Source organism: Fundulus heteroclitus, chromosome 17 (genome assembly GCF_011125445.2).
Source record: "Fundulus heteroclitus isolate FHET01 chromosome 17, MU-UCD_Fhet_4.1, whole genome shotgun sequence".
Taxonomy (NCBI): Eukaryota; Metazoa; Chordata; class Actinopteri; order Cyprinodontiformes; family Fundulidae; genus Fundulus; species Fundulus heteroclitus.
In genome coordinates, this window is record NC_046377.1 from 18845466 (window position 1) to 18873162 (window position 27697).

Here is a 27697-nt window from a genome sequence, read left to right on the forward strand (position 1 = left end):
CAGGACGTCTGTCAAAGAGACAGGGATGAAGTTCAACGTTGTTATTGATCTCAGACCATCGAGATCAGTGACAGCTTGTCCATTAGTAAAACCACAGGGTGTGATTAAAGATTTGAGGAAGGGTCCCATCAGCCCTCTCTCTACTGGGATTTTTCTATGCTGGGTTTAGGAAATCTGGGTGCAGTGATGGACTCAGACCTGAACCGCCAAAAGCATCTAAACACAATTATAAAGTCAGCCTTTTATCACCTGAAGAACATTTCCAGGATTAAACGACTGATGTCTCAGCAGGATCTGGAAAAACTTATCCACGTGTTCATCTTTAGTCTAATTGATCACTGCAACGGTGTTTTCACAGGTCTGCCAAAAAAATTTGAACAGACAGCTGCAGCTGATCCAGAACGCTGCTGCTCGCGTCCTCACTAAGACTAAGAAAGTAGAGAACATCACCCCAGTTCTAAAGTCCGTACACTGGCTCCCTGTATCTCAAAGAACAGACATTAACATACTTCTGTTAGTCTATAAATCCCTGAATGGATTCGCACCTAAATACATCACAGACTTGTTATCAGTGCATCAACCCTCCAGCGTACTCTGCATACCTAGAACCAGACACGGAGAAGCAGCATTTAGTTTTTATGCTCCATTTCTCTCAAACAAAGTGCCAAAAAACTGTAAAAGTGCTGAAACATGTTCCTTGAAATCAAGGTTAAGAACCTATTTGTTTAGTGTTGCCTTTAAATGTTAATGCTGAAGTTTGAGTCCAAATGCTGTTATGCTGTATCAGACCTGCTGTTCCAATGCAATGCATTTATTGCAGTAATGTTTTTCCCTCTGTCGCTGTGATGCTGTTCTTTCCTTTGTTTTTTTTTCTTTTGTTCATGTACAGTGCTTTGAATCGTCTTGTTGCTCAAAAGTGCTTCATAAATAAACTTGCCTTGCCTATTGAGTTCTGTACATGCTCATAATTTTCATGTTCATACTTTTCACTTGGCCCACATTTCTGGGAATCCTTTTTTTAATGGAAAAAGTCAGCAAAGATTGACTCATGGAACAAGTTGCTCATGTGTGTGAACTTTGAGGTAGATGCAACATTTTTGGGAGCAGAATCTATGGGTCATGTGAGGGGTTCAGATAAAACAAAAACTCAAAATATCAAAGCTAACTTGACTTGGAGGAGGAGACCAATCTGCTGGGTGGCTTTATTCTGAAGTTTGCTGCCACCTTTCAGTTAAGTTTAATACACCTGCATCATTTGCCATGTATATTCGAGTTTTTAAACTTGGCAGAGGGGAGTCAAAAGTGTGGCCCCTGGAGTGATATGTTGTGGCCTCCCACTGCAAAATGATGCCTTTTTGTTTTAAACCTAAGCCAGTCACTTTCCTGCCAACCCACGTGTTCATTTATTTCATAATTTAACTTTTTTTTTTACCACTTACTCTTTGTAGAAAACCAATTTCAACCAACAACAAACATTAAAAAGACTTTGGTAGTTTCCTCCAACTGAAAACAAAAAGAAAAACAAAAAATAAATCAGTTTTTCCCTGAAATGCCTTAAATTTGGGGTCTTGAACTAATTCCTGATAAAGACTGGAACATCCACCACACGCTGAGGCAAGTTTTTTTTTTTTTTTAAAGAAAAAAAAAGGGATCAAATGAATGCAAATGTTCCCTCATCCTCCTGAAAATCTGTCACGCATTCACACTTGAGCGTCATCTTCCTTTCACAGATAATTTCCTCCCTTTAGAATACACATTTTATATATAGAAACAAACAATGTTCAAGGAGTCAAAACATGACTCACTACCTGCCGAGCCTTCTGCAGCGAGCGCAAAAGGTGTAGCAGAGACGTTATTAAATATAAAAGCAAGGATTTTATTTCTAAACCAGAACCAGAATGATATTTACTTGGACTCATCTCACAGGTAGGTTCAAAAAAAAAAAAAAAGACGATCGTCATGCTTGACGTAAAGACCCACTTCTACCATCCCACTGATTACCTGATGTTAGTAAGCTAGGTAAAAGGTGATATTTCTCCTCTACACAAAAAACTGAAAGAAATACATGTGATAAAGTGCTCTTCAGCCTCCTATCTCATATCTGCATTCTCTCACCAAAAACAATTAAACCTCTGATACCTTTGAGAATGTACCTCTGCCATGAATGCATGTGTTTGATGATATGCGGTCCACACAGAGCATAGATCAGATGCTTCTCTCGTCTGTAGTTTCCTCATATGGCTTTAAGATGCACTGTACGCCTTTTAACTGTTGCTTGAAATTTAAAACAAATCAAATCACTCCTTGCTGTCAGGCGTGATATCAAAAATATGCACCAACAAACCACAGAGGAAGGCTCCTCTTGGTTCTTTGTGAGCAGGAAATGACGCATGACCTGCCCACACTTTCTTCCCGCAGGATGACTTTAAACTGTTCTGGCTGCTGGAAAAGCTTAATTTATTGTACATATTAAAGAATTGACTGACAGCTGAATTCAAAATAGCCATTATCCACCTTTTTCCTCTAACCCGTGATGCTTTTGAAGGGGATAATGTAAAGGCAGATGCGGAGGACCAGACGACTCAACTGAGCACAAAACGCGTCTTAAAAGATTTATTCTGGGAACTGGTGGAAGCCACAGACTGGTCATGGAAACGGAGAAAAGGTTGAACTCAGAAGCCAATGTCCAGAAAGCAGAGATAAATGAAGTGTCCGACAGGGGTAAGGCAGAACCACAAAAATCCAGGGGGCAGAAGCAAGGACACAACCAGGAGATCATAAAACGGCAAGGAGGAAATGCTGCATACCTGCACACAGAAGTGTTATTGATAACCTGGAGAGATGTCTGTGGCTGGAGGGAGTTTAAATAGAGCAGAACCCAGGTGAGAGAAAGCAGAGCAATAAGCAGACACAGGTGGGCTGAAAGAACCCATTACGGCCCGACATGTGAGCAGGCATGGAAGCAGACGGAAACATTACAGAGTCCATTTCTGCAGGCCAGTCTACCAATTTCAGAAGGATGAACATGGAGTTGGGATCATATTATTTACACCAGCATATTAGGATGCTTCATTAACTACACTGCTGCAGATGAAGACTTGGGGTAAAAACATGATTTAATTAGATATTGATCTGGCATTTTCTCTGCCGTCGATTAATGAGAGCTCATTTATTGTGCATTTGGCTGTTTTTTTGTGTGTGTGTTGAGAATGCAGTCAGTAATTAAAAGGATGAGAATGTCAGCCACTTAATTATTTTTAGCTATTTTTTTTTAATCTAAGAAGCATACCTGATCTGCACTAAGCAGTGCTTTTAATTTTTAGAAGTGGATGTTTCTTCCTTGGTTGTCAAATCCTTCCTCTGTGGGCTTTTTGTTGACAAAGTGAAAGGAACAAGCATTCAGGGTCTTAGTGGTCAATTCAATTAACACCTCCGTTTTCTTAATGCAATAAAGGTCAAAAGTTTTTTTTTTTAATAAAATAGGTCAGTATCCTTTAATTAATAAATATACTACAGTGGCTTGCAAAAGTTTTCATATGCCTCAAACTATTACACATTTTGTCACATTACAACCACATACATAAATATATTTTATAGGAATCTTATGCGAAAAACCAACACAAAATTGTGAAGAGGAAACAAAATTATAAGTGATTTAAAACATGTTTTACGCATAAAAAAACTGAAGTAAAAAACTGAAGTATTCAGCCCGTTTGTTATCTGCATTCAACCAGTTGCCTTCAGACGTAGCCTGATGATTGTTAATGACGAATAGAGTCCACCTGGGCGGCAGAGGTTGGTTACGAGAATATTGGGGAACAAACAGCGTCATGAAGTCCAAGACAGGTCAGGGATGAAGTTGTGGAGATGTTGTGGAGCAGCTGCTATAAAGAGATTTCCCAATCTTTGAACATCTGACTGAGAATTGTTCAATCCATCATCTGGAAATGGAAAGAGTAAAGCACAACTGTATACCGACCAAGCCAAGGCCATCCACCTAAACTTACAGGCAAAACAAGGAGAGCACTGATCAGAGATGCAGCCAAGAGGCCCATGGTGACTCTGGATGAACTGCAGGCATCCACAGCTCAGGTGGGGGAATCTGTCCACAGGAAAATTATTGGCTGTGCACACATGTGGTATTTATGGAGGAGTGGCAAGAAGAAAGCCATTGTCTACAGAAAACCACAAGAAGTCTAGTTTGTAGTTTGCCAGAAGCCCTGTGGGGGACACAGCAAACATGTGGAAGATGTCAACCGAGACCAAAATTGAACTTTTTGGCCAAAATGCAAAACTCTATGTCCGTCCGTCCGTTGTCTTCCGCTTATCCGGGGTCGGGTCGCGGGGGTAGCAGCTTCAGTAGGGAGGCCCAGACGTCCCTCTCCCCAGCCACTTGGGCCAGCTCCTCAGGAGGAATCCCAAGGCGTTCCCAGGCCAGCCGGGAGACATAGTCCCTCCAGCGTGTCCTGGGTCTTCCCCTGGGTCTCCTCCCGGTGGGACGTGCCCGGAACACCTCTCCAGGGAGGCGTCCAGGAGGCATCCTGACCAGATGCCCGAGCCACCTCAACTGGCTCCTCTCGACGTGGAGGAGCAGCGGCTCTACTCTGAGTCCTCCCCGGATGACTGAGCTCCTCACCCTATCTCTAAGGGAGAGCCCAGACACACTACGGAGAAAACTCATTTCAGCCGCTTGTATCCGGGATCTCGTTCTTTCGGTCACGACCCAAAGCTCGTGACCATAGATGAGGGTAGGAACGTAGATCGACCGGTAAATCGAGAGCTTCGCCTTTTGGCTCAGCTCTCTCTTCACCACAACGGATCGGTACAGCGCCCGCTTCACAGCAGACGCTGCACCAATCCGCCTGTCGATCTCCCGCTCCATCTTCCCCTCATTCGTGAACAAGACCCCAAGATACTTGAACTCCTCCACTAGGGGCAGGACATCCTCCCCAACCCGGAGAAGGCACTCTACCCTTTTCCGGTTCAAGACCATGGTCTCGGATTTGGAGGCACTGATTTTCATCCCGGCCGCTTCGCACTCGGCTGCGAACCGCTCCATTGAGAGCTGTAGATCACGCCCTGATGAAGCCAATAGGACCACGTCATCCGCGAATAGCAGAGACGCAATCCTAAGGCCACCAAAGCGGATCCCCTCAACACCTTGGCTGCGCCTAGAAATTCTGTCCATAAAAGTTATGAACAGAATCGGTGACAAAGGGCAGCCTTGGCGGAGTCCAACTCTCACCGGAAACGAGTCCGACTTACTGCCGGCAATGCGGACCAGACTCTGACACCGGTCGTACAGAGACCTGACAGCCCTTATTAAAGGGTCCGGTACTCCATACTCCCGGAGTACCCCCCACAGGATCCCCCGGGGGACACGGTCGAATGCCTTCTCCAGATCCACAAAGCACATGTAGACTGGTTGGGCAAACTCCCATGCCCCCTCAAGAATCCTGCTGAGGGTGTAGAGCTGGTCCAGTGTTCCACGGCCAGGACGAAAACCACACTGCTCTTCCTGAATCCGAGATTCGACTATCCGACGGACCCTCCTTTCCAGAACCCCTGAATAGACCTTACCAGGGAGGCTTAAGAGTGTGATTCCTCTGTAGTTGGAACACACCCTCCGGTCCCCCTTTTTAAATAGGGGGACCACCACCCCAGTCTGCCAATCCAGGGGAACTGCCCCCGATGTCCACGCAATGTTGCAGAGCCGCGTTAACCAACACAGCCCCACAACATCCAGAGCCTTAAGGTACTCAGGGCGAATCTCATCCACCCCCGGAGCCTTGCCACCGAGGAGCTTTTTAACAACCTCGGCAACCTCAGCACCAGAGATGGGAGAACCCGACCCAGAGTCCTCAGGCTCTGCTTCCTCAATGGAAGACGTGTTGGTGGGATTAAGGAGGTCTTCGAAGTATTCCGCCCACCGACGCACGACGTCCCGAGTCGAGGTCAGCAGCACACCACCCCCACTGTAAACAGTGTTGGTACTGCACTGCTTCCCCCTCCTGAGACACCGGATGGTGGACCAGAATCGCTTCGAAGCCGTACGGAAGTCTTTCTCCATGGCCTCTCCGAACTCTTCCCACGCCCGGGTTTTTGCCTCGGCAACCAGCCGAGCCGCCTGCCGCTTCGACTGCCGGTACACATCAGCTGCTTCCGGAGTCCCACAGGCCAAAAAAGCCCGGTAGGACTCCTTCTTCAGCTTGACGGCTTCCCTCACCGCTGGTGTCCACCAGCGGGTTCGAGGGTTGCCGCCACGACATGCACCGACAACCTTGCGGCCACAGCTCCGACTAGCCGCCTCAGCAATAGAGGCGCGGAACATGGTCCATTCAGACTCAATGTCCCCCGCCTCCCTCGGGACGTGTTTAAAGTTCTCCCGGAGGTGGGAGTTAAAGCTCCGCCTCACAGGGGACTCCGCCAGACGTTCCCAGCAAACCCTCACAGTACGTTTGGGCCTGCCCGGTCGGACCGGCTTCCTCCCCCGCCATCGGAGCCAACTCACCACCAGGTAGTGGTCGGTGGAGAGCTCCGCCCCTCTCTTCACCCGAGTGTCCAAGACATGCGGCCGCAGGTCAGATGAAACGACAACAAAGTCGATCATTGAACTGCGACCTAGGGTGTCCTGGTGCCAAGAGCACATATGGACACCCTTATGCTTGAACATGGTGTTTGTGATGGACAATCCATGACGAGCACAGAAGTCCAACAACAAAACACCACTCGGGTTCAGATCAGGTGGGCCATTCCTCCCAACCACGCCCCTCCAGGTCCCACTGTCATTGCCCACGTGAGCGTTGAAGTCCCCCAGCAAAACGAGGGAGTCCCCAGGAGGGGCACTCTCCAGTACCCCTTCCAAGGACTCCAAAAAGGGTGGGTAATCTGAACTGCTGTTTGGCGCATAAGCGCAAACAACAGTCAGAACCCGTCCCCCCACACGGATGCGGAGGGAGGCCACCCTCTCGTTCACCGGGGAAAACCCCAACGTGCAGGCACCGAGATGGGGGGCAACAAGTATGCCAACCCCAGCTCGGCGCCTCTCACCATGGGCAACTCCAGAGTGGAAGAATGTCCAGCCCCTCTCAAGGAGACTGGTTCCGGAGCCAGAGCGGTGCGTCGAGGTGAGTCCGACTATCTCTAGTCGGAACCTCTCAACCTCGCGCACAAGCTCAGGCTCCTTCCCCACCAGAGAGGTGACATTCCACGTCCCAAGAGCCAGCTTCTGCAGCCGAGGATCGGAACGCCAAGGTCCCCGCCCTCCACTGCTACCCGTTACACATTGCACCCGACCCCTTTGGCCCCTCCGACAGGTGGTGAGCCCATCGGAAGGGGGACCCATGTCGCCTCTTCGGGCTGAGCCCGGCCGGGCTCCATGGGCAAAAGCCCGGCCACCAGACGCTCGCCAACGTGCCCCACCTCCAGGCCTGGCTCCAGAGTGGGGCCCCGGTGACCCGCGTCCGGGCGAGGGAACACGAGGTCCAACAATCGTACTCATCATAAGGGGATAAAACTCTATGTGTGGAGGAGAACTAACTCTGTGCATCACTCTGAACACACCATCCCTGCTGTCAGATATGGTGGTGGCAACATCATGCTCTGGAGGTGCTTCTCTTCAGCAGGGAAAGGGAAGATGGTCAGAGTTGATGGGAAGATGGATGTAGCCAAATACAAGGCGATCATGGAAGAAAACCTGTTGAAGTTTGCAAAAGACTTGAGACTGGGACGGAGGTTCACCTTCGATCCAGCAGGACAACGGCCCTAAACATAAAGCCAAGGCTACAATGGAACGGTTTAAAACAAAACAAATTTATGTGTTAGGATGGCCTAGTCAAAGTCCAAACCTAAACCCCATCGAGAAACTGTGGCAAGATCTGAAAACTGCTGTTCACAAATGTTTCCCTTCTAATCTGTCTGCGTTTTATATGTTTTGCAAAGATTAAGGGGCAAGAATTTCAGTCAATAGATGCGCAAAACTGGTAGAGACATAAACCTTAAAACTTACAGCTGTGATTACAGCAAAAGGTGGTTCCACAGAGTATTGAATCATGGGGGCCGGATATTTTTTGCACAATGCTCTTTTCAGTTGTTTCTTTGTTAAAAAAAAGAAACATGTATCATTTTCTACTTCACCATTGTATACCACTTTATTCTGGTCTTTCATATAAAATTCCAATAAATATATTTAGGTTTGTGGTTGTAATGTGACATTATGTGGAAAAGTTCAAGGGGTATGAATACCTTTGCAAGCCACTGTAAATAATAATGCCCTCAGGTTTACTGGACTAGTGGATAAAATAAGGTATCTTTTTTGGTTCATTTGTTTTAGGATTTATTTTCTTTTTCTTTTAGTTTCGTGGGGGAACCTACAGATTACCGAAATAGAAATAAAATAAATGGATGAAAATTTGAAATCCAACATCTCCCCTGGCAGCTTACCTGTTGAAAACTGATTTTGACGTACGCCTGGGACTGCAGGAACAATCCTGATTCACTCTGGGTGAATGTTGAACACGCACCTGCTGAAGCCACACGTTAAGCACGTTACAAGTATACTGAGACAATTTCACGACAATCTAAGTTCCCCTCTTGGATCTTTACCTCCACGTATATAGAGGATTCAATGAATGGCTGGATTTCCTTTTGCCTAGCATGGACCCTGGCTATCTGAGAGCACCTGAGCCCCCTATGGGTCATGGTTCATAAAGCCTCTTACCAAACTCCCAGGGCCCTCCATTACACATTCCATGTTCTGTTTTGGAGAATTAAAGGAAAATACCTGGCTGCTGGTATTTAAAACACTTAAATTAAGTGTTTTAAATTATTACGCACAATGGACAGTTACCAAATTTAGCCAGGGAGTGTTTTGCTGAGCAAACTACGCTGGCTGTGGTCGGTTCATGAACTTACATAGTTTAACCTGTATGTGTGTGCATGTGTAGATGTGGGGGGTATCAATCGAGGGCTGTTAAGGCATAATAAAATCAACATTAGACCCGCTAAGCACTACAAATAGCCACCGAAACACTGGACAAAGTAGTTTGTAATGACTTGTCTCACTTCCTGATGAGTGAAAACGGTGTCGTTGACTACATCGTGGCCCTGACAAATTAATGCAGAGCAGCAAAGAAAAGCACTTCATCACGAGAGACATAAATTTCCTGGCTGGGCAGATTTACATTGATTGAGCATACAGAGACGAGCCGAACACGCCCCTTTAGGTAATAAAGGGCCACAGTCAATCACCCATCTGGCTCTCATTGCAGCTGTATTGCTGCCATCTCTGCCTTTCCAGCAGGTTCCTCAACAAGCTTTCCAGTGATGAGTTGGCCCATGCAAAATGAGGGGAATAGAAATCCTGGGGGGAAAAGGCTGGGAAAATTGATCGGTTGGAGAAAGACAGGATGCAGGGTTTCACTTAGCAATCATAGAAAACAACGGATGGCTTTAATGAGGCTCAGTTTAAAAGCATCATTTTATATTTGAATCTTATTGATGAGCGAAATACGCTCTTAACCATCCTCCTCTGCTTTAATTTTTATTCTACTATCAATACAAGTGGGAGAAAACTCACAAATATGTTAAATGGATGCTATTAAAAATAACTTCCAATCTATGAATGAAGGTTTCTGTTTGGCTCTGCTTGAATTGTTGTTTCTGGCCATTTTTCTGGTTTTGGCAGCATTTGTTTGAAACTAAAATCCACTGTTTTTCTCCACATGACCCAAGCAGAAATTCAAAAGCAGTCTGACGTTTGTGGAAGTCAGACTAAAGCAGAAAGTTCCATAACTTAATGCTAAAAGGTGTAGACTATGCACATTTACGTTGTAAACTTTGGGGAGCCCTGTAATGCAACATCCTGGATGTCTTTGAAATGAGGAAAAATATTTTGCCACTTGCATGATAGATAAAAAATTCTTATTGCATCAGATTCTGCTCTGGCGTCGGAAGTTCTTCGCAATGATATGCTTTTTTTAATTTTTACTCTGTTCTGATTTAATTTTTCTACTTTTTCTTCCGATTTTTTAATATTTCTACTAATTTATGTTTGACAGCAATTACGTTGACCACTTCAGCATCCAGTGACAGAAATATTGAATTTCCTGCACTTTTTTGGGCATAAGTGGACAGATTTGTTTCCACACTTGAGTTTGAACAGATTTTAAAAGATTTAGCACATAAAACAAGTGTCTATTAGTAATGGTGTAATCCTGAGCCAGAGAGAGAACCCGATAATTCAACCAGACATGGTGTTTTGCTAAAAATGTTTATTAAAAAAGTTCAAGGTTAACCAGAATCCAATGAGCTAAGGATAAAACACCTACTGACCAAGTGCAAAATCAGTCAGCAATACAATCTGTGATTCTTGCATGTATTTTCTATCCTTTAGGGGCCCTTGGAAATCATCATGTAATAATAAATATTAATTTATCTTATGATTATCATATGTGTATAATATTTTTGAACATGTTCTGTGAATAATTTTTTTTTAAGAAAAGTATAATTTTAAAAGGCAGGCTGTGTATCTTAAATGAAAGTGCTTGTGGCTCTTGGACAGTGATACGCAAAAAGGGGAGATTTTATTCACAGGATGCGCGGCTAAAAGCAACAGCCATGACAATCTGACAAGGGAGGAGCAGAGGAGAGACTCTGGGAAGGTTGATTAATAGATGCGAAACAGGGGAGTGATTACTAACGGATTGCAGCTGTGAGGGAAAGAGGCCGCTAGAATGAACCGAGAAGATTGGGTGGGAAGGGACAGTCAAACCATAATCAGGAAAGCCAACCAAATAGAGCACAAACTGATATAATAAAGGTAAAGCCCCAAATAAAGACAAGGCTGCAATTAAAAAATGTGTTTTATTATATGTTGACAATACAAATCCGGGGATGTTTGACAGTTTACACGCTGAGAGTTGTCACTACCGCCGAGCATCTGCCTGAACTTTGAAATATCCTTTTTGTGATCAGCAGGTCTGAACAATTAAAGCTGTTTTGTTATTTTTAGTTGTAGTTGACAAGCATTAACTATAGTATTTATTTGTCCCTTGGGCATTACTGGGTATTGTCTAAACACACTTGAATGGATAATGGATTTTATTTTTGTTTATAGGGCTATGTAAATAAACACTGTCATGTGTTTGCTTAATAAGAAAAAAATCTTATTGCAGTAATAAAGTACCTACTTTACTGTACTGTGTTGTAAAGAGAAAGTGGTGGTGGGGGGGGGGGATCAAGACTGTCTCTTTAAAAGGAAACAGACTGAGCTAAAACTTTTCAAACTACTAGATTTATAAACAGCTTTTCATGCGTACAAAGCTGCATCCTCAGTATTCAGCTCTTAGGGCAAATGCTTTCTGTGTTGTCTGTATTGTATCTGTATTGGTCCTGTGATGGAATGGCAGTGTGTAGAGGGTGTACCCTGCCTTTCGCCTGTTAAATGCAAGGGTTGGCTCCACCAATATAACAGTAAAATGAACCTGAACGGCTGTCAATAAATATGTTTACATACACAAAATTTTGCGATCAGATTAAAATGTATTCGGATTAAATAATCGGATTGTACCATTTATATGGGCACACAATTAATTAATCCGATCATAATGCATGTGTATTTGCACCTGGCATTATTCAGAATATAACCACTCTGACATGCAGAGTTATCAACCCCCCCCCCCCACCCCCCACCCCAAAAAAAAAAAAAAAAACCACAGATGAGGAAGTACTTCCGTATTGTACAAGTTTGTTTGTCTTAGCACCCAGGCTGGACTTGAACAATGCTATTATAGTTGAAACGTTCCTGAATAAGCAACAATTGTGAGCTCTTTCATTTTTTCAAAAAGAAATGTTGTATCGGGAGCCCTGACAGTTTTGCTTCCTGATTTATTTCCGCAGCTCAAGAATGTGGAAATACGGCACGTTTACGTCGGGCCCACATGCGCTCTTGCGTCAGTTTGCCACGTTCAGAATAACTTGAGCCTGACAAGCATATATACGCACATTCTTTGGATTATCAGTCTACCTAAATCACCCCTCTCATTCGGTTTACAATTTCGTTCCGATTGAGCTTAATCCGATTATAATATTCTGATTAGCGTGTTTACATGACACATTTTTATTCTGCTTGGCCCTTTTTTCTGATTACTTTGGTCCATGTAAACGTAGCTAGTGTCATATTGTACCACTACACTCCTATAGAGACTGATTAAACTGGCGGATGGTGCCTCAAAACAGGGCAAAGACTGAGACAAGTGGATAGATAACCGATACACGTTCTATAGGAAATAATTGCAGGTTGTGAGGATGATTAATTGCTGTTTGGACTCATTATGTTTGAGCTACACTGATTGCAGTCGACTTCAGTTACATTCTGGAGATTGTTGGTTAATCAGTGACTCAACAATGCATCTCCACAAAAATCCCTACTGTGTCTAAAGCAGTATACAATCACGTATATAATCAAGTATAATAATCACAGTCCAGTAACTGCAGGTCAGGGGTCAGCAACTTTTACAATCCAAAGAGCAATTTTCGCCCTCAGTCCAGCTAAATGGATGAATGATGTAAAAGAAAAGAAACAAAGTTTCACATTCTCCATGTTCTTGGGTTTTGGCTTTTGTTTGTGTTTGTATTTTCAGTAGTTCCTTGAGTTCATTTTGATCTTACCCTACTGGTTTATGATTTGGTGTTTGGTTTCTCAGGTTATTCTTGTGCTCTGTCATTTTTTGTCATTGGATTAATTTCAGTTAGATTTTTGTTTATCTTTTCCCCTTGTCAGCTTTCTCTGTCTATTAGTCTCCCTCCCTCAGCTGCCCTGTTGCTCTTCGTTCATTTGTCATTTCCCAACCTTGCCTCTGTAAATAAACTCACTGGCTTAGTTTGTTTATCCTTTCGGTTCTTCTGTTCTGCTGCCTTGCTCTATTACCCTGCTCATTTAACTGCCTGTTAATTCTACCTGTTCTAATGAGCTATTCCTCCCATGATTACTTTGTGATTTTCCTTATTGTATTATTAAAACTCAGATTTGCCACAGCCCTGCTCTGCATTTGTGTCCTCCTTCAGTTGTTGAGGAAATTCAGTACAATATTGAATAAAGAAAACTGACACACTGTTTAAACCTGCATTAGTCAATATATGTATATCTAAGAACATTTGTTGGTTCTTTATAATTTTTAGCCAAAGTTGTAAAGAGCCATTGTAGAAGGTGCAAAGAGCTATATGTGGCTCTGGAGCCTGTGTCTGCAGACCCCTGCCATGTTCTAGGCAATAATAAATAATAATAATAATAATAATAATAATAATAATAATAATAATAATAATTTATTTAAGAAAGCATGCCTTTCAGAACAATCAAGGGCACTGTACAGGAAAAGCAGAATAATAAATATAAAACAACAGACAATAAAAGTTTCTGTGAACCTGAAATCCCAGCGAGTATGCACTTTTAAACAGATGGCTTTTGAATATAGACTTGAACATGTAGATGGTGTTGGTATTGCAGATATCTGGAGGGAGAGAATTCCAGAGTTTAGGAGCAGAGCGAGAGAAAGCTCTGCTCTCCATGGTGCTGAGGCGGGAAGTAGGAACAGTGAACGGAAGAGGAAGAGCTAAGAGTGGGGAAAGGAGTAGATCAGAAAGATCAGAAAAGTAGGGAGAGTGAGGTTGTGGATCAGGACCAGGAGCCAAGGGAGCGGCTATAGGACTGGGGTCATGTGATGAAATGAGGGGGGGTTTTGGTAATAATGTGAGTAGCTGAATTCTGAACCACTTGTAGCATATGTAGGGGTTTTTGAGGAAGGCCAAAGAGAGGAGTTACAATAATCAATGTGGGAGGGGACAAGAGTGAGGGGAAAGGAAGGGATGAAGGAAATTAATGTTGCTTAGATGAAAGTAGGTAGAATGGGTGAAGTTACTGACGTGAGAGATAAAGGATAGCGTGCTATCGAGGATGATGCCCAGACTCTTACCCTGAAGTGAGGTGCAGACTGTAGAACCATCAAGTAAAAGGGAGAAACTGTCAGCTTTTGGGTAATATAGATTTGGTTCCTACAACGAGTATCTCAGTTTTATCACTGTTCAGTTTAAGAAAGTTGGAAATGAATCAGGAATTTATTTCACATAGGCAGGAGGTAATGGAAGAGGGTGGGGGTGTAGAACTTGGCTTACAATAGAGAAAGATGGAGCTGGGTGTCATCTGCATAAGAGAAGAAAATGGATGTTGAATTTCTGTAAGATATTGCTGATAGGAAGAATGTAAATAATGAAAAATAGGGGTCCCAGGACAGAGCCCTGGGGCACGCTGGTTGTGACAGGGGATGAGTAAGAACTAAAGGACTTAAGGTAAACAAATGCTTACCTTACTGGCTGAATGCGCTATTACAGTGAATTTTAGAGACATTTATTGTAGTTACTAGTTTTATCAGACAGAATAACCTATTTTAGGGTAAAGTAAGTAAGAATAGTTCAGAAATCAGTTCCGCCTTAACATGTTTTGAAAAGACAAACAATATGAAAACTTTTTTTCACACAATTGTATTTCTCAGACTCTCCAAATCCACTGCATGTGTCTGTCTGGCTTAAAACAAGGGGAGGGGGGAATTAAAGAATAAACACAGGAAGGAAAAACATCCAGAGCAGCAGAGATTGTCTTCTGGGAGATCCTGAGTCAGACGAGCATGACGCATTGTTCTCCCCGCCATCCCCGCTTTCTTTTGAAGCTGGAATTTTTTTGTGTCTTGACTTCCAGACTGTAGGGTCTGCATGAGCAAGCTGCAGAACCAGGATTGTTTACTTACACTTGAAAGAGTTTAAAGACCTTAAATCCCAAAGGCTTCAAGATCTTCGGCTTAAAGAAAAACCCACGGCATCATAGTTGCAGTGAGCCTCCTCCACATTCCAGTGAATGAATATGTTCCTCTAAGGAGTAGAAATGCAATCCGAAATGGGCTGTAAGACGATCACACTGCATGCTCGAGCACTCTGCCGTAAACTGTCAATTGGGTTTATCCATGTAGGATCAACCAACACAATCCATCAAGTGTAGAACTCTGGAGTTGCGTCTAATGTAATGATCCTGTTGGAACCTGCTGCGTGAGGCATGGTTGATCTGCTCTGCTAGTTTCAGGTGGGGCAGGTCAGGTGAGATCTATCTAAACACTATTTACTCTGAACCCTGCCAATGAGTTTTTTTTTTCATACTCAAACAAAACCTTTTTTGTTAAATGTTTTGTTAAATAGTGCTATATTTTCTTTCTTTTTTGTAATGTAAATGTATCAAAATAAAGCTGATTTGGATTTGGATATTACATATCAATATCTCACTAATGTATTAGGTATATTGGATCCATTCATGCCATTACAACACGGCAAGCCTCTTTCAGTTCCTTTGTAAATTGTAGTTGTTTTTTTTCTCTCTCCAGAGGTTCTTTCACTCAAGTAACATGTTATATTTAGGGTGCAGATATTGATCACATATCTACAGCTGGCCTCACATGGCTGGAATTTGTTGAATAAAATACTAATTTGGCTTCTTTCAGCATTGATGAAGTCTACTATAATCATATCGTAAATTCCAACTAGTCATTGGTGCTAAAGCTAACCACAGCAGGAATAATTTACAGAATTAATAGTAAATGTGGAATGCAACAGTTAAACATTTTAAGTCAAGGATAAGCAATCAGTGTACACAAAATAAGTTGAACATTTTAACATACACTGCCTGACAAAAAAGACAAAAAAACAGCCGCCACCTGGATTTAATTAAGCAAACTGGTATGAGCCTCCCATTGGATAATTACTGCATGGGCGGTTAGGTTTCAGCTGGTAACAAGTTAGTTAACCCCAATTGGTGCAATGAGTTGCTTCTCATTTCTTAAACGACCATGTCGAACGACACGTCCTGTGGTTGTGGAAAATAAATCAGTCTGTTTCAGAAGGGTCAAACCATTGGCAGGCATCAAAGTGACAAAACGTCTAAGGAGATTGCAGAAACTACCAAAATTGGGTTAAGGACTGTCCAACGCATTATGAAAAACTGGAAGGATAGCGGAGACCCATCGTCTTTTGAGGAAAAAAAATTGCCCTGAAAAACATCCTGAATGATTGTGATCGGCGTTCACTTAAACTTTTGGTGAAATCAGATCAAAGAAACACAAAAGTAAACTTTGGGTTTAGTTTTTTATTTTAAATAAAATTTGTTGATATTTTAAGAATTTATATTTATTAATACAGTATTGTATATTTAATCTATCAAATGTGATAAACTCAGTTCCTTCAAAATATTTGTTCCAGCCATTCAATAACTTTATTCTTCCTGTATAGAAAGTTTATCATATTATATTTTGGCAGGATGTCAGGATTATTCCAGATGGGTGTACGGCTGCATGGGATAAGCGATGACTCTGCCATTTTGAGAAACTCCCACTTAGCTGTCAGAGAAGAGCTGATGTTGATATTTTTAAAGCATGCACGCCGTTTTATAGTTGTGCTAATAAACAGCAAATCAGAAATCTGGATATCGCCACATATTTTCTGTTCTAGCCAGGGCTCGTCTAAGGGATTATGTTTTAACCATTTTGAGATGTATAGTAGCCTATTTGCTAAGTAGTAGTGATGGAAGTTAGGCAGATCTGGTCCCCCTCTATCCTTAGTCTTCTGTAGCGTCTTTAATCTGATAAGGGGGGGGGGGGGGGGGAAGGAATCCCTTTTTAAGGTATCAAACTGCTTTTGCTATAAGACTCTTTTTTAGGAGCGTTTGCGGTAAACAGAGTTTAATCTCATTTTTCATGGTAGAACACCATACTTTTTATGACTGGAGTTTCAAGGGGTCTTATTCAAAGTTTGAATACAAAATATCATCCGTCAGCTGGATGAAATAAAAAGGTTATATAAAATTCCAGACTTTTCGCAGCCTCCTTGGGAACCTTAAATCCTTGTAATCGGTGTAAATGATTAGATTCCTTTACGGCTCCATTAAAAATCCTCTAAACTTTAAATGGGAGTCGACTAAACCTCTGAGTTAATTTGTCAGCCCGGTCAGCGATCGTTTTTTTGTCTCCTGTAAAAGATTTAAAATTCAGATTATACCATCTTATCTTCCTCCACTTGTTCCCGCCTTGGCCTGCGCGCCACCTGATGTGTGTGTGTTTTCAGTAAACATGTATTTGTTTATGCATGGATATTGCACCCTTATGTGGTATGTGTGCGCATCTGCGTGTGAAGGTTAATTAATTCCCAGGACAGCAGCGCACACACATGAACAGGCTTTTCATGATAATAGGTTTGTAAATGGGGGATTCAAGCTGCCAGATCTTGTACCGTGCATGCAAAGACCTCAGCTGGTTGCCAAGGCCGATGTTTCTATGGCGGCTATGCGGAGCATGACTTCCTCTCCTTGTTTACCTGGAGAGGGAAGCCTAGTAAGGAGAGTCGGCTTTATTTTAGTTGAAATTCAAAATCGAAACTCGAATAAAGCTGATTTAAAAAGAAAATATCAGTTTAACCGCAGTATTGTTTCAGATCATTTTTAAATATTTCATGAACTTAGTTTGGATTCTTTTACATCTGCGAACCTGTGTGCAAGGGAATTCAGTTTATTCTCACTTATATTTTCCTTTTTTTTCCTCCCATCAGGTGGGTTTATGGAAAAACGGACTGGAAGGGAAAGTTCGGACTGGTTTGACCTTAACATGCCAGGGATCTTGAAATATCTGAGGGAAACAAGGGAGATGGGTTTTTTATTCTCTTTGTTGATTTTTCTGCTTCTTTTCAAATAAAGAGAGGGACTAAAGGGAGAACTGACCTGTGATTTCACACTGGGCCAGCCAAAATGTCTCTGAGCTTCATGGTCACGGAGCGACGCCTTTTATCGACCCACTGCTGCAGACACACATCAGGGAAATGAAGCCCTGAGCAAAACAGGGATGTGCTGCGATACATTCCAGTCAGCTAGTAACAGAAGATGCATTTTATAGGTAAATCAGAAATACATCCATTTTTGAACATGGTCACATTTCTTAGATGAGACTTTAGCTCCACCTGCTGGTCAAACCGAGAGTAACAGTGATTTGACTGTCGGTGGAGACCGTTTCCTAGTGGCACAAAACACCCATTAAACGGCAATAACTTACTAAATCCTCTGGGATTCTCATTTTAGAGCACTTTGAAAAGAAATTGAAATAAATATAAATTCTGTGTTGTGTCGTCTAAAGGTTTTACAATTACAAAATGCAGGGAGATGAACCAACTGAGACACAGGGAATTGAAGGCAAAACAAGGTCGAGGGAATGTGGAGAATTGGAACAAATGCCACTGAGGGCATCAAGAGACTACGGAAGGACGAACAGCAACCAGACCTTAACTACTTGGAAATGTATACGAATTGAAATAAAAGATGGAAGTTTGATTTTGTCAGCATAAGCTATGTTTTTAATATCAATGCATTAAATAAAGTGACAAGAATATTATTCACACGGTGACACTTTATCGTCCTTTTCGCCCTTGTTGCTTTCTTGCTTTCTTGCTCAAATATCCACAGACGTCGTGTTCTGTCCGAGGAAAGGGACCTCCAGGTCCATACTGTGCAGGAATGTTAACAAGCGGGACTCGTCTTGATTAAGTGAAGCTGACATCCATACAGTGTTCACTCAAGTGGAAAGAGGCGAAAACAAGCTAATCGAGTGGCTTCTGTCTTCTCTCTCTCTCTCTCTCTCTGCTGAGCTGTACTGAGGCCTCGGCGCACATTCTGGGCTATGTTTTTGGCCTTTGTCAGGAAAAGTGCCCTGAATGAACTCAGCTTTAACACACTTGAACTACAAACCCCTCTTTGAGGGGGCAAGATGAAAAAGTCCCACTGAGTGAACGCTGCAAGAACCGGCTCTCCTGCCGTCCGTGCAGCTGCCTCTCCGCCACGCTGACCTTTTCTTCTCAGAGCCCCGAAAAACCCTCCGTCAAGCTGTTACACACACGTGAGGGCGTATGCACCCATACAAACGTCACAATACAGGAAGGTGTCGACCGGTTAGACTGCTCTGAAGCTTGGAAGAGTGTTGGGTTTGTTCCCTGCATGCTGGGCGGGTGAGCAAAGAACCAATGAGGGGAGAACTGTTTGCTAGAACAAGGGGGTGGGGGGGCATGGGAGTGGGACAAGCTCTGGCCTGTGTGGGATTCTCCCACTACAGTTTTTGCTCGGTGACCTACAGGCACACACACACAAGAAAATGGAGAGGACACCGATAAAGAAAGAGCAAGATAACGGGCAGACGGAGGAGGAGGAGGCGGTGCGCCTTCGGAGGGAGATCGGCCTGCTGCCTGCTGTGTCCTTCATCATCGGGACAGTGGTTGGCAGTGGGATCTTTATCGCTCCGAAGGGAGTGTTGATGAACAGTGGCAGTGTGGGGCTGTCTCTGCTGGTGTGGGCACTGTGTGGCGTCCTGTCCTTGTTTGGTAAGACCATGTTGTTTTTTTGTTTTTTTTCCCCTGTTTCTTCTACAGCTATAATAATGAACCTGTATGGCAAATCTTGCACGAGAGTGAAGGTGCACAGCAGGATTTTCTTACAAAACTGTTTGTCTTTGCATGCTAAGTAAGATCTAATGAATCTGTTTAGAAAAATCCTGAACCATATTTTCAAATTTGTAAGCAAACTCTTTAATAGTTTTGACAGATGCAAAAATCTTGCAGAGAAAAACAATCCATATTGAAAACGGCTCGTTAAGGCTCAGCATCAGGAGAGTTAGGAAGACAAGAGCAATTAGCGCACTGAAATATGTCGGACCTCTCAGACCAACAGTTAAACGGATTAGCATTAAGTTGAATAAAAATCTGTTTTTAGATTTAAGCAATAGAAATTATATGTTTTGTTCAGAAACCACGGGTACTGCCGCCACTGTTTACGAGTCAGCACCCATCCTGGTATACAGTGCCTTGCTAAAGTTTTCATATTCCTTCAACCTTCTCGCATTTTGTCACTGTCAGGACATTCCCACTCTCATGGACGCTGACCGCGTTCCCTTTAACTGCAGAGGAAAAGCATTCCCACTGCATGACGCTGCCACCACCTTGTATTACCCTGAGGACGGTGTGTTCAGAGTGATACGCTGTGATACTTTCACTCCACAAACACCAGTTTGCATTTAGTTAAAAAAAAAATAAAAGTTTGTTCTCATCCAACCAGAGCATCGTCTTCCGCACGTTTGAGGCGTATCCTGGATGGCATGTGGCAGATTTGCCAACCAGACCTCTTGTAGCTTTCTAAAAGCAATTGGTTTCACTAAATGTTATATCAAATGAAACTTTAATTCACTGTCATCTGGCTGTGCACTCAACAGCAGTGCAGAAAAAATTAAAGAACGTTTCCCCAGGGTCCCATCAAGCAACTTAGAATATACACTTGGCAATCAAGTTTGAAAAGATAAGTTAATAAACACCCACATCTACAGATGTATCCTCCCCCCCTCCACACACACACACACACACACACACACACACACACACACACACACACACACACACACACACACACACACACACACACACACCACTTAGGTCCAAACTGCACAAGATTGTCAGTTACAGCATCATTTAAAGTGATCCTAGCAGCAGCCTGAGCAGTAACATGCCAGATAAAGTAGCTGTAAGATATTAAATAATTTAAATATGGGACTAATACCAGACTAAGGTGCAGTGGTTTGTATTTCTAATCAGCAATTAAACACTGGAACGGCTTGTGGAGGAGTCTGTTTATCAGTCGGGTGGTTCTGCCTTTTCTGCTGCTGAAACGTTTGCCTGATGCCAGCAGTTCATCGAGTTCACAGAGTGGGTGTGATTAATTCCTGACGATGTTTAGCGCCCTGCTCCTGCAGCAGTCCTGGAAATGTTCTTGGACAGATAACCCCCTCAGCTCTCCTTATTATCCTCTGCAGGGCTTCTTTTTTTGTCTGAAACACTGCAGCTGGAGTACCATGTTGAGGCGGCGTGTGAGAACGCTCTCCACCGCAACTCTGTAGAAAGTCCTGAGGATGCCGTTGGGGAGAGTGGCTCGTTTCCACTTTCGTTTCCGTTGGTAATGCAAAGTTTTATATTACCAACGCAAACAACAATGGACTGAGCACAAAGCCGTGAGGAGAACGACTACTCACAATGATGACGTTGCAAATGTGTTTTTTTCCAACCTGGACCGGCTAGGGTCACTCAAACAGCAGGACCCAGAAAAGTATCAGAGTAAATAAAGATGAATACAAATGCCGGCTACAATATTAGGATTTTTATTTGTAAAAAGTGTTAAAAACAATGTATATTTTCGTTTCTCTTTACATGTATGTGTTTCTTTTGGTTGATCCAGCCCATGAAATGCCAATACAGATTGTGGTTTGTCATGACATAAAATGTGGAATGTTCAAAGGTCATTAAAACGTCTGCACGTTGCATCTGCACACTGGTGCTTACAGAATTTGGATGATTTATTCTGCAGCCCAATGTCATATACAGTCATGTTCAATGGATTACAATGTTCTAATTATAACTATTGTGCTTTTGTTGGCTGTAAGATAAAAAAAACATCATAATTAACTTAAATAAAGTTTAAAAATACCAGTCTGTCTGTAATTTGCCCATATAATGTGTTTTATTCGGTGAATTGAGTTACTGACATAAATTAACTTTTCAATAACATATATTCTAATGTATTGAAATCTAATATATTTCATGGAAACTCTTATTTGCAACAGCGCTGCTCCTAGTAAGTTAGTCTGAAAGCCGTACCTATCCAGCTTTTAACAATGTAAATAGCTTTCCATTTTATGAATGGAGATATAAAACTATCCCATGTCAGACTTTCTTGTCTGTCATTTTGTCTGGATTTGACAGAGTATCTACATTTTTGAAACACGTGAATTTACCTGTGGTTCGCATCTTCAGTGACAAAAGTTGTCAAAAAAACGCAGGGAAGCAAACTGCAACAAATTTATACCTTAAAACTTAAGGTAGAAATTTCAAGAAAAATTACATCTCAATCAAGATTTGATTGAACTACGGTTAAACTTCCGTCTTCCTCATCCTTTTTTTTTTTCTCAGGGGCCTTATGTTATGCTGAACTAGGAACCACTTTCACCAAATCCGGGGGTCACTATACTTATCTGCTGGAGACACTGGGGCCGCTACCTGCATTCTTGAGACTCTGGGTTGAGTTCTTATTCATAAGGTAGAAGATTTTTTTCTTCTTTTGTCGGACTCAAGAAATATAAGAATATTAGAAACCTTTACAGAGTGCCGTTTTCTTTTTTTTTCAGACCAGCTGTGGCGTCCTATGTCTCCCTAGCTTTTGGACGCTATGTTGTTGAACCTTTCTTTTCCCCTTGTCCTGCTCCTATGGCACTGATCAAACTCGTCAGTATCCTCGGATTGAGTGAGTGAGTGGTTTCCCACGCCTGCTTTTTGTCTAGTTTATATACAGAGCCATATTATTCCATGCGGTAGAAGTGTGATTTGTGATTTTTGTCTCTGCAGCATTTGTTGTGGCAGTTAACTGTTGGAGCGTAACCATGGCCTCCCGCATTCAGGTCACCTTGACCTTTATCAAGATGTTTGCGCTGGTCCTCATAATTATTCCCGGGGTCATTGCACTGGCCAAAGGTATGAAGATGTGAGCGGTATTCCTCAAGGAACAGACTGAGCTCCTGACAGCATCGTCACAATCTGGCTTTCTTTGCAGGAAAGACAGAGAATTTCCAGAACGGATTTGAGTTGGACTCCATAACCCTGGACAGGTTGCCTCTGGCCTTCTATAATGGTTTATACGCGTACGGCGGATGGTAAGCAAGCAACATTAACTACACCTTTAGGAAAGCGATAAACTCAAATGTCAATGTGTGTCTTGGACGAACACAAAGTAGCACATAGCTGTGAAATGGAAGTAAAAGGAGTTGTGTGTTTGAGAACTCTTGCAGTTGACAATTTGAAAAGTGTGGCACACATTTGTATCCAGCTGACCAGAGTCAATAATTTTCAGAATGCAATTTCTTTTTTATTGTTACAGAAATTATGAAATATTTCACAATTATGCACTACTTTGTCGTCCCAATAAAACACATTGCAGTTTTTGGTTTTGACAAAACGTGAAGAAGATGCTGATATTATTAATTTTTCTCTTTTTTTGTGTGTATTTTGTGCACTTACCCGTGTCTCGGTTCCTTCTTATTCTCTCAGGTTCTATCTGAACTTTGTCACAGAAGAAGTGATAAACCCAAACAGGTATTTTGTGTGTCCTTTGCTTTAAAAAGTGTCAATTTGTCTGAACCAGATGAAGTTAAGGGCTTGCTTCTGTCGTTCTGTGTGAATCGTCTGCTTTCAGAAACATCCCTCTGGCCATAATATGCTCCATGGTGACAGTGACCGTCTTTTACGTGCTTGTAAATGTGGCGTACTACACCATGATGACACCCGCCGAGCTGCTGCTGTCTGATGCTGTGGCTGTGGTCAGTGGCGACTTGGGAAGAACAAAACATTTCACAAAGGAGGAACGTAAAGGGAGTAGGTCTGATCTGAAGGTTTTTTGTTTCTGTTTTTTTTGCAGACGTTTGCAAACCGCGCTCTTCAAGGGGTAGCCTCGGTCATTCCGATCCTTGTCGCTTTGTCTTGCCTCGGAGCTCTTAATGGCGGCTTCTTCGGGTCACCCAGGTATTTTGAGGGAAAATCGGTGGCTGTTCTCAGTTTTCTCTGTGCATCACGATCATTTGAGTTTTCTGGTTGCAGGATGCTGTTCGTGGGTGCCAGAGAAGGCCACTGGCCACCCATCTTTTCCATGATTCACATCCGACGACGCACACCTCTGCCTGCTGTACTCTTCCTGGTAAATACTTCCCAGAGAACACGAATCAAGCAAAAACAAGCTCTTCGCCCATGACAGATGATGTATAACAACAGTTGTTTATAATCAGATTCATATTTAATTAAGAGTTGTAATTTTTTAAAGTCTAGCTATTAGAATAAGCCTTTTTAAAAGAAAAAAAATCTATTTATTGATCATTATAAGCCGGCTTGGACACAATGTGAGATTTGTGGAGCTGCAAACATTTTTCATGACTAAAATAATAAAAGTTCTAAGTCCTTTATGTCCATTTGGAAATACAAATACTGATTTTCACAATAGATTTATGACAGATACTTAATTTCTGCAGTGGGCAGGCTTTAAATATGAAACCCAAAGAAGAAAACCTGCAGATATTAGACAGTGAGATAAAGAATAAAGTCTGAAAATACAAGTATTTATCTGTAAGACATGTCCTTTTCCATATTTATAGACCTGGAAACTAGATTACTTATATATATATATTTTAGACTGCTTTGGAACACTGGATTATAAACCAGTTTTTCAAATCAACTAACTAAAAATCATAACTATTCCACAGCTGAATTTCTGATGTGTCTTTTCCTTATAACTTTGTTTTTTTATTGCAATTTATTTTAATTTACATGTCATCTACTTTATCATTACATCGTTTTAGGTGATATAAGTATTTTCACTTGCTTGAGCGCTTTGCTCTAAATAGTGTGATTTTAAATGTGGTTTGCAAAAAAAAAAAAAAAAAAAAAACTTTCTCCTGTTCTAAAGCTTTTTCCAAATACGTAAGTAGCCCTGATTTGCGATATATTTATCATTCTAATCCTGACCCTCTGCATCTTCTAAAACAAAAAAGAACAAAAGGGTGGTGGTGGGGGGGGTGTCTTTTCCCTTAAATAAAGAGAGCTGTTTTCCTTTTTTGTGCCCAAAGAAGGACAGATTATACCACTTTTATGTCCGTGTCTGATTTTCATAATGTCATTAACATGCATGCTTGGTGTGCACCGTCTGCACTCCCTGGATAGCATAGTTAAAACTCTGGATGCTCTGTACCTGCCTTGGATTGGCGGCCTTGTCCTCCTGTGGAGTCAAACAACGCCACGTCCAGCTTTACAGACCTTTTCATCAACCTCCCTTCACAAGACCTCTGATCTACGTTCTCCAAAAAGACGACTTTAGTGTTCCCATTCCTCGGACATGAACCTAAACCATTCTAAAACCTTGTCCTGAGCTACAAAAGGGACAGTCAAACTGGAAGGGGTCTACAAAAAAAAAAAGAAGAGAGAACAGAAAGAGCTGCAGAAAAGGAGGTTTTTGACAGTATTTGAGACTTGGCTGCAAACTTTAGGAACCATAACCATTACCTTTCTGATGGCTGGTGACTGATTCCTAATCAACACGTCTTAGAGTTTATATGTGCTTAATTTCCTTTAACGCACTGTCTTCAGTCTCCATTTACATTTAAGTAGGTTCGTATTTATATAGACAGATTCTCATTTATTACTTAATACGTTTAACAAAAAAAAATGTCTGCAGACAAAGAGGTTAGGTCCCTGCTAACAAAACATAGGTGTGAAAAAAAGCAGAACTTAATCCACAATCTTTTGGGGAAGGTCTTGTGTTCTGGTTTGGCTTTAGCTGGTTTCAGCAAGGCTGTGTGCACAAAAAAATTTAGTAATAGTAGTGACCATTGGTAGAAGTATGTAAAAAATGCCTTAAAATATCTATTATTTATGGAAGCGTAAGTTCAAACCAAACTAACGTAGGAAAATCAATGTATGTTGAGCTCATTGATTTGGGGGTATTGCTTCCTTGAGCTGCTGTTTCAGACTAAGAAAGGGAATTTGAATCTTCTCCTTCACTAAACTCATATTTATTGATAAAAGGGAACCTTTGCTCACATGAGATGTGTAAAAAACCTGCCAACAGAGAAGAAACGCTCAGGAATCCTTCGTGCTGTGGCTGCGGCGTAGAGCCAGCGTGTGAACAAAGCCGTATTGTGTGTCTCCAGTACCCGTTGGTGGTGGTGATGTTAATCACCGGGGAAATCTACCAGCTCATCAACTTCGCCTCTTTCTCTCGCTGGTTCTTCATCGCCCTGGCAACCTTGGGCATGCTCGTCCATCGGTACCGCTTCCCCCACCACCCGAGGCCCTTCAAGGTTAGTGATTTCCTGACTCTCAAAGCTTTTTTCCCCCCACCTTCAACCCTCCCGCCTCTTCACCCACCTACAGGTCCCTCTGGCCATTGCAGTCACCTTCACGGTGGTTTGCTTCTTCATCGTTGGCCTGTCGCTTTACTCGGACCCCTGGAACACGGGACGGAGCTGCGGCCTCACGCTAACAGGAGTGCCGGTTTACTATGTGACCGTCTATCGCTTTCGGGTGCCCCGTAGGTTAAGGCACGTTTTCAGTAAGTCACGCCACGTTTCCCATCATCCTGACTCCACTTTGAAAATGCGTGAAATAAAAGTTGTTGGAGGTTTCGCTTGAGCTTGGAAGCAAAGTAGGGCTGGACGATATAGAAAGAAAATGCGTATTGATAAAACAGAAATCAGGATGATCGATATTGATAATTATCAACAAATTAAAAATATATATTTTAAGTTTGGCCCTGGCCATTTTATGCTGTTGCTTAGCGACCTATTTTAGATACAGAACACACAAACACTGAATTCAAACTCATCCCTTTATTCCACCAACTTTTTACCAAAACTGCAAGTTTTTTAAAAAGAAAAAGGAACACTTGCTCTTTGAACTCTTTAAAAGGGGGCGGAGCTTTGTGATGGCACATTCCTGGGTCTGCGTTTGTGATTGGGTGTAATGACTGCAATATTAATCAACATGATAGGCTAGAACACAAAAGGAAGGAAAACTGTTCTATTGAGCTTTTTATTGACCCTTTTTTTCTATCATTGATCGATATATATCGTTATTGAATTATTGTCCAGCCCTAAAGCAAAGTATGCAGTATGTCAGAGTTCAGTATGAAAGGTCTGACCCTTGCATGTCTCTGGTTTTTCTCAGACTGTTGCAGCAAGAGGCTGCAGATCCTGCTGGAAGTGGCTCAACAGGAGGTCCAGACATACTGAAGACCGCCAAAGACGTTTAGTTCTCCACAGTCTTCACTCCTTAAAGTTTCAATTAACTAGATGAAAGAATTGTTAATATACTTTTTGTTTTTAAATATCTGAAAGAGATATGTGTTTGTTTGCTGTTTTAGCAAGATCTTCTCTTGGAGAATATTTGTTTTCAGTCCAAACATCACGGCGAATTGCTAAAGTATTGAAAAAAAAAGATATATATATATTTTCAGGTTACAAATTTCACGTGTCGACCCTGGATTTCATGTCTGATGACTGCCAAGCCCGTAGAAACAAGAAGTCGACTAAATACAGCCTGTAAAACAACACGGAGCAGCTTAAAAGATCTTTAAAAAGCGAGAAGTCGTGCCCAGATCAAGAGATTTAAGAACAGGCGAGGAACAAAGCCATTGTCACCTCATCTGGGTTTACACGCCATTTCTGAGTTGGGAACTCCAGTGGGAGGAATTACCACTAAGGTGGCAAAAACATGTAAGTCAGTATTCATGTTATAACAATAAAAAATAAGAATAAAAAAGGGACTGCAGGCAAAAACGGCATCCGTGGAAGAGGTCCCAGACCAAAACCTGTGCTGACATTGGAATATGTTATAAAAAATGTTTTTTTAAGACTTTGCTCAAGGCAATTTTTTTTATATTTCTACACCATATGATAAGGAGTATGTTAAAGTGTCGGTTTCATTTAAAATAAAGCCTCCCATGTACAACAGACTGCAAGTGTCATTTTGTGAAGAGTGCAAAGTTACAGCAAAGAAA

At 42.2% G+C, this 27697-nt stretch overlaps 1 protein-coding gene across 1 annotated transcript; it reads left to right on the forward strand.

Annotated features, from left to right (window-relative positions):
• The first annotated feature begins 19151 nt into the window (after positions 1-19151).
• On the forward strand, positions 19152-27652 carry si:ch73-352p4.8 (cystine/glutamate transporter). The gene is made up of 12 exons (XM_012878976.3): positions 19152-19446; positions 22075-22201; positions 22290-22405; positions 22507-22632; positions 22712-22811; positions 23206-23250; positions 23351-23474; positions 23573-23676; positions 23752-23848; positions 25851-26000; positions 26074-26251; positions 26866-27652. Exons 1-12 carry the CDS (start codon positions 19221-19223, stop codon positions 26928-26930), a joined length of 1458 nt encoding a protein of 485 aa, XP_012734430.2. The 5' UTR covers positions 19152-19220; the 3' UTR covers positions 26931-27652.
• The last annotated feature ends 45 nt before the right edge of the window (positions 27653-27697 follow it).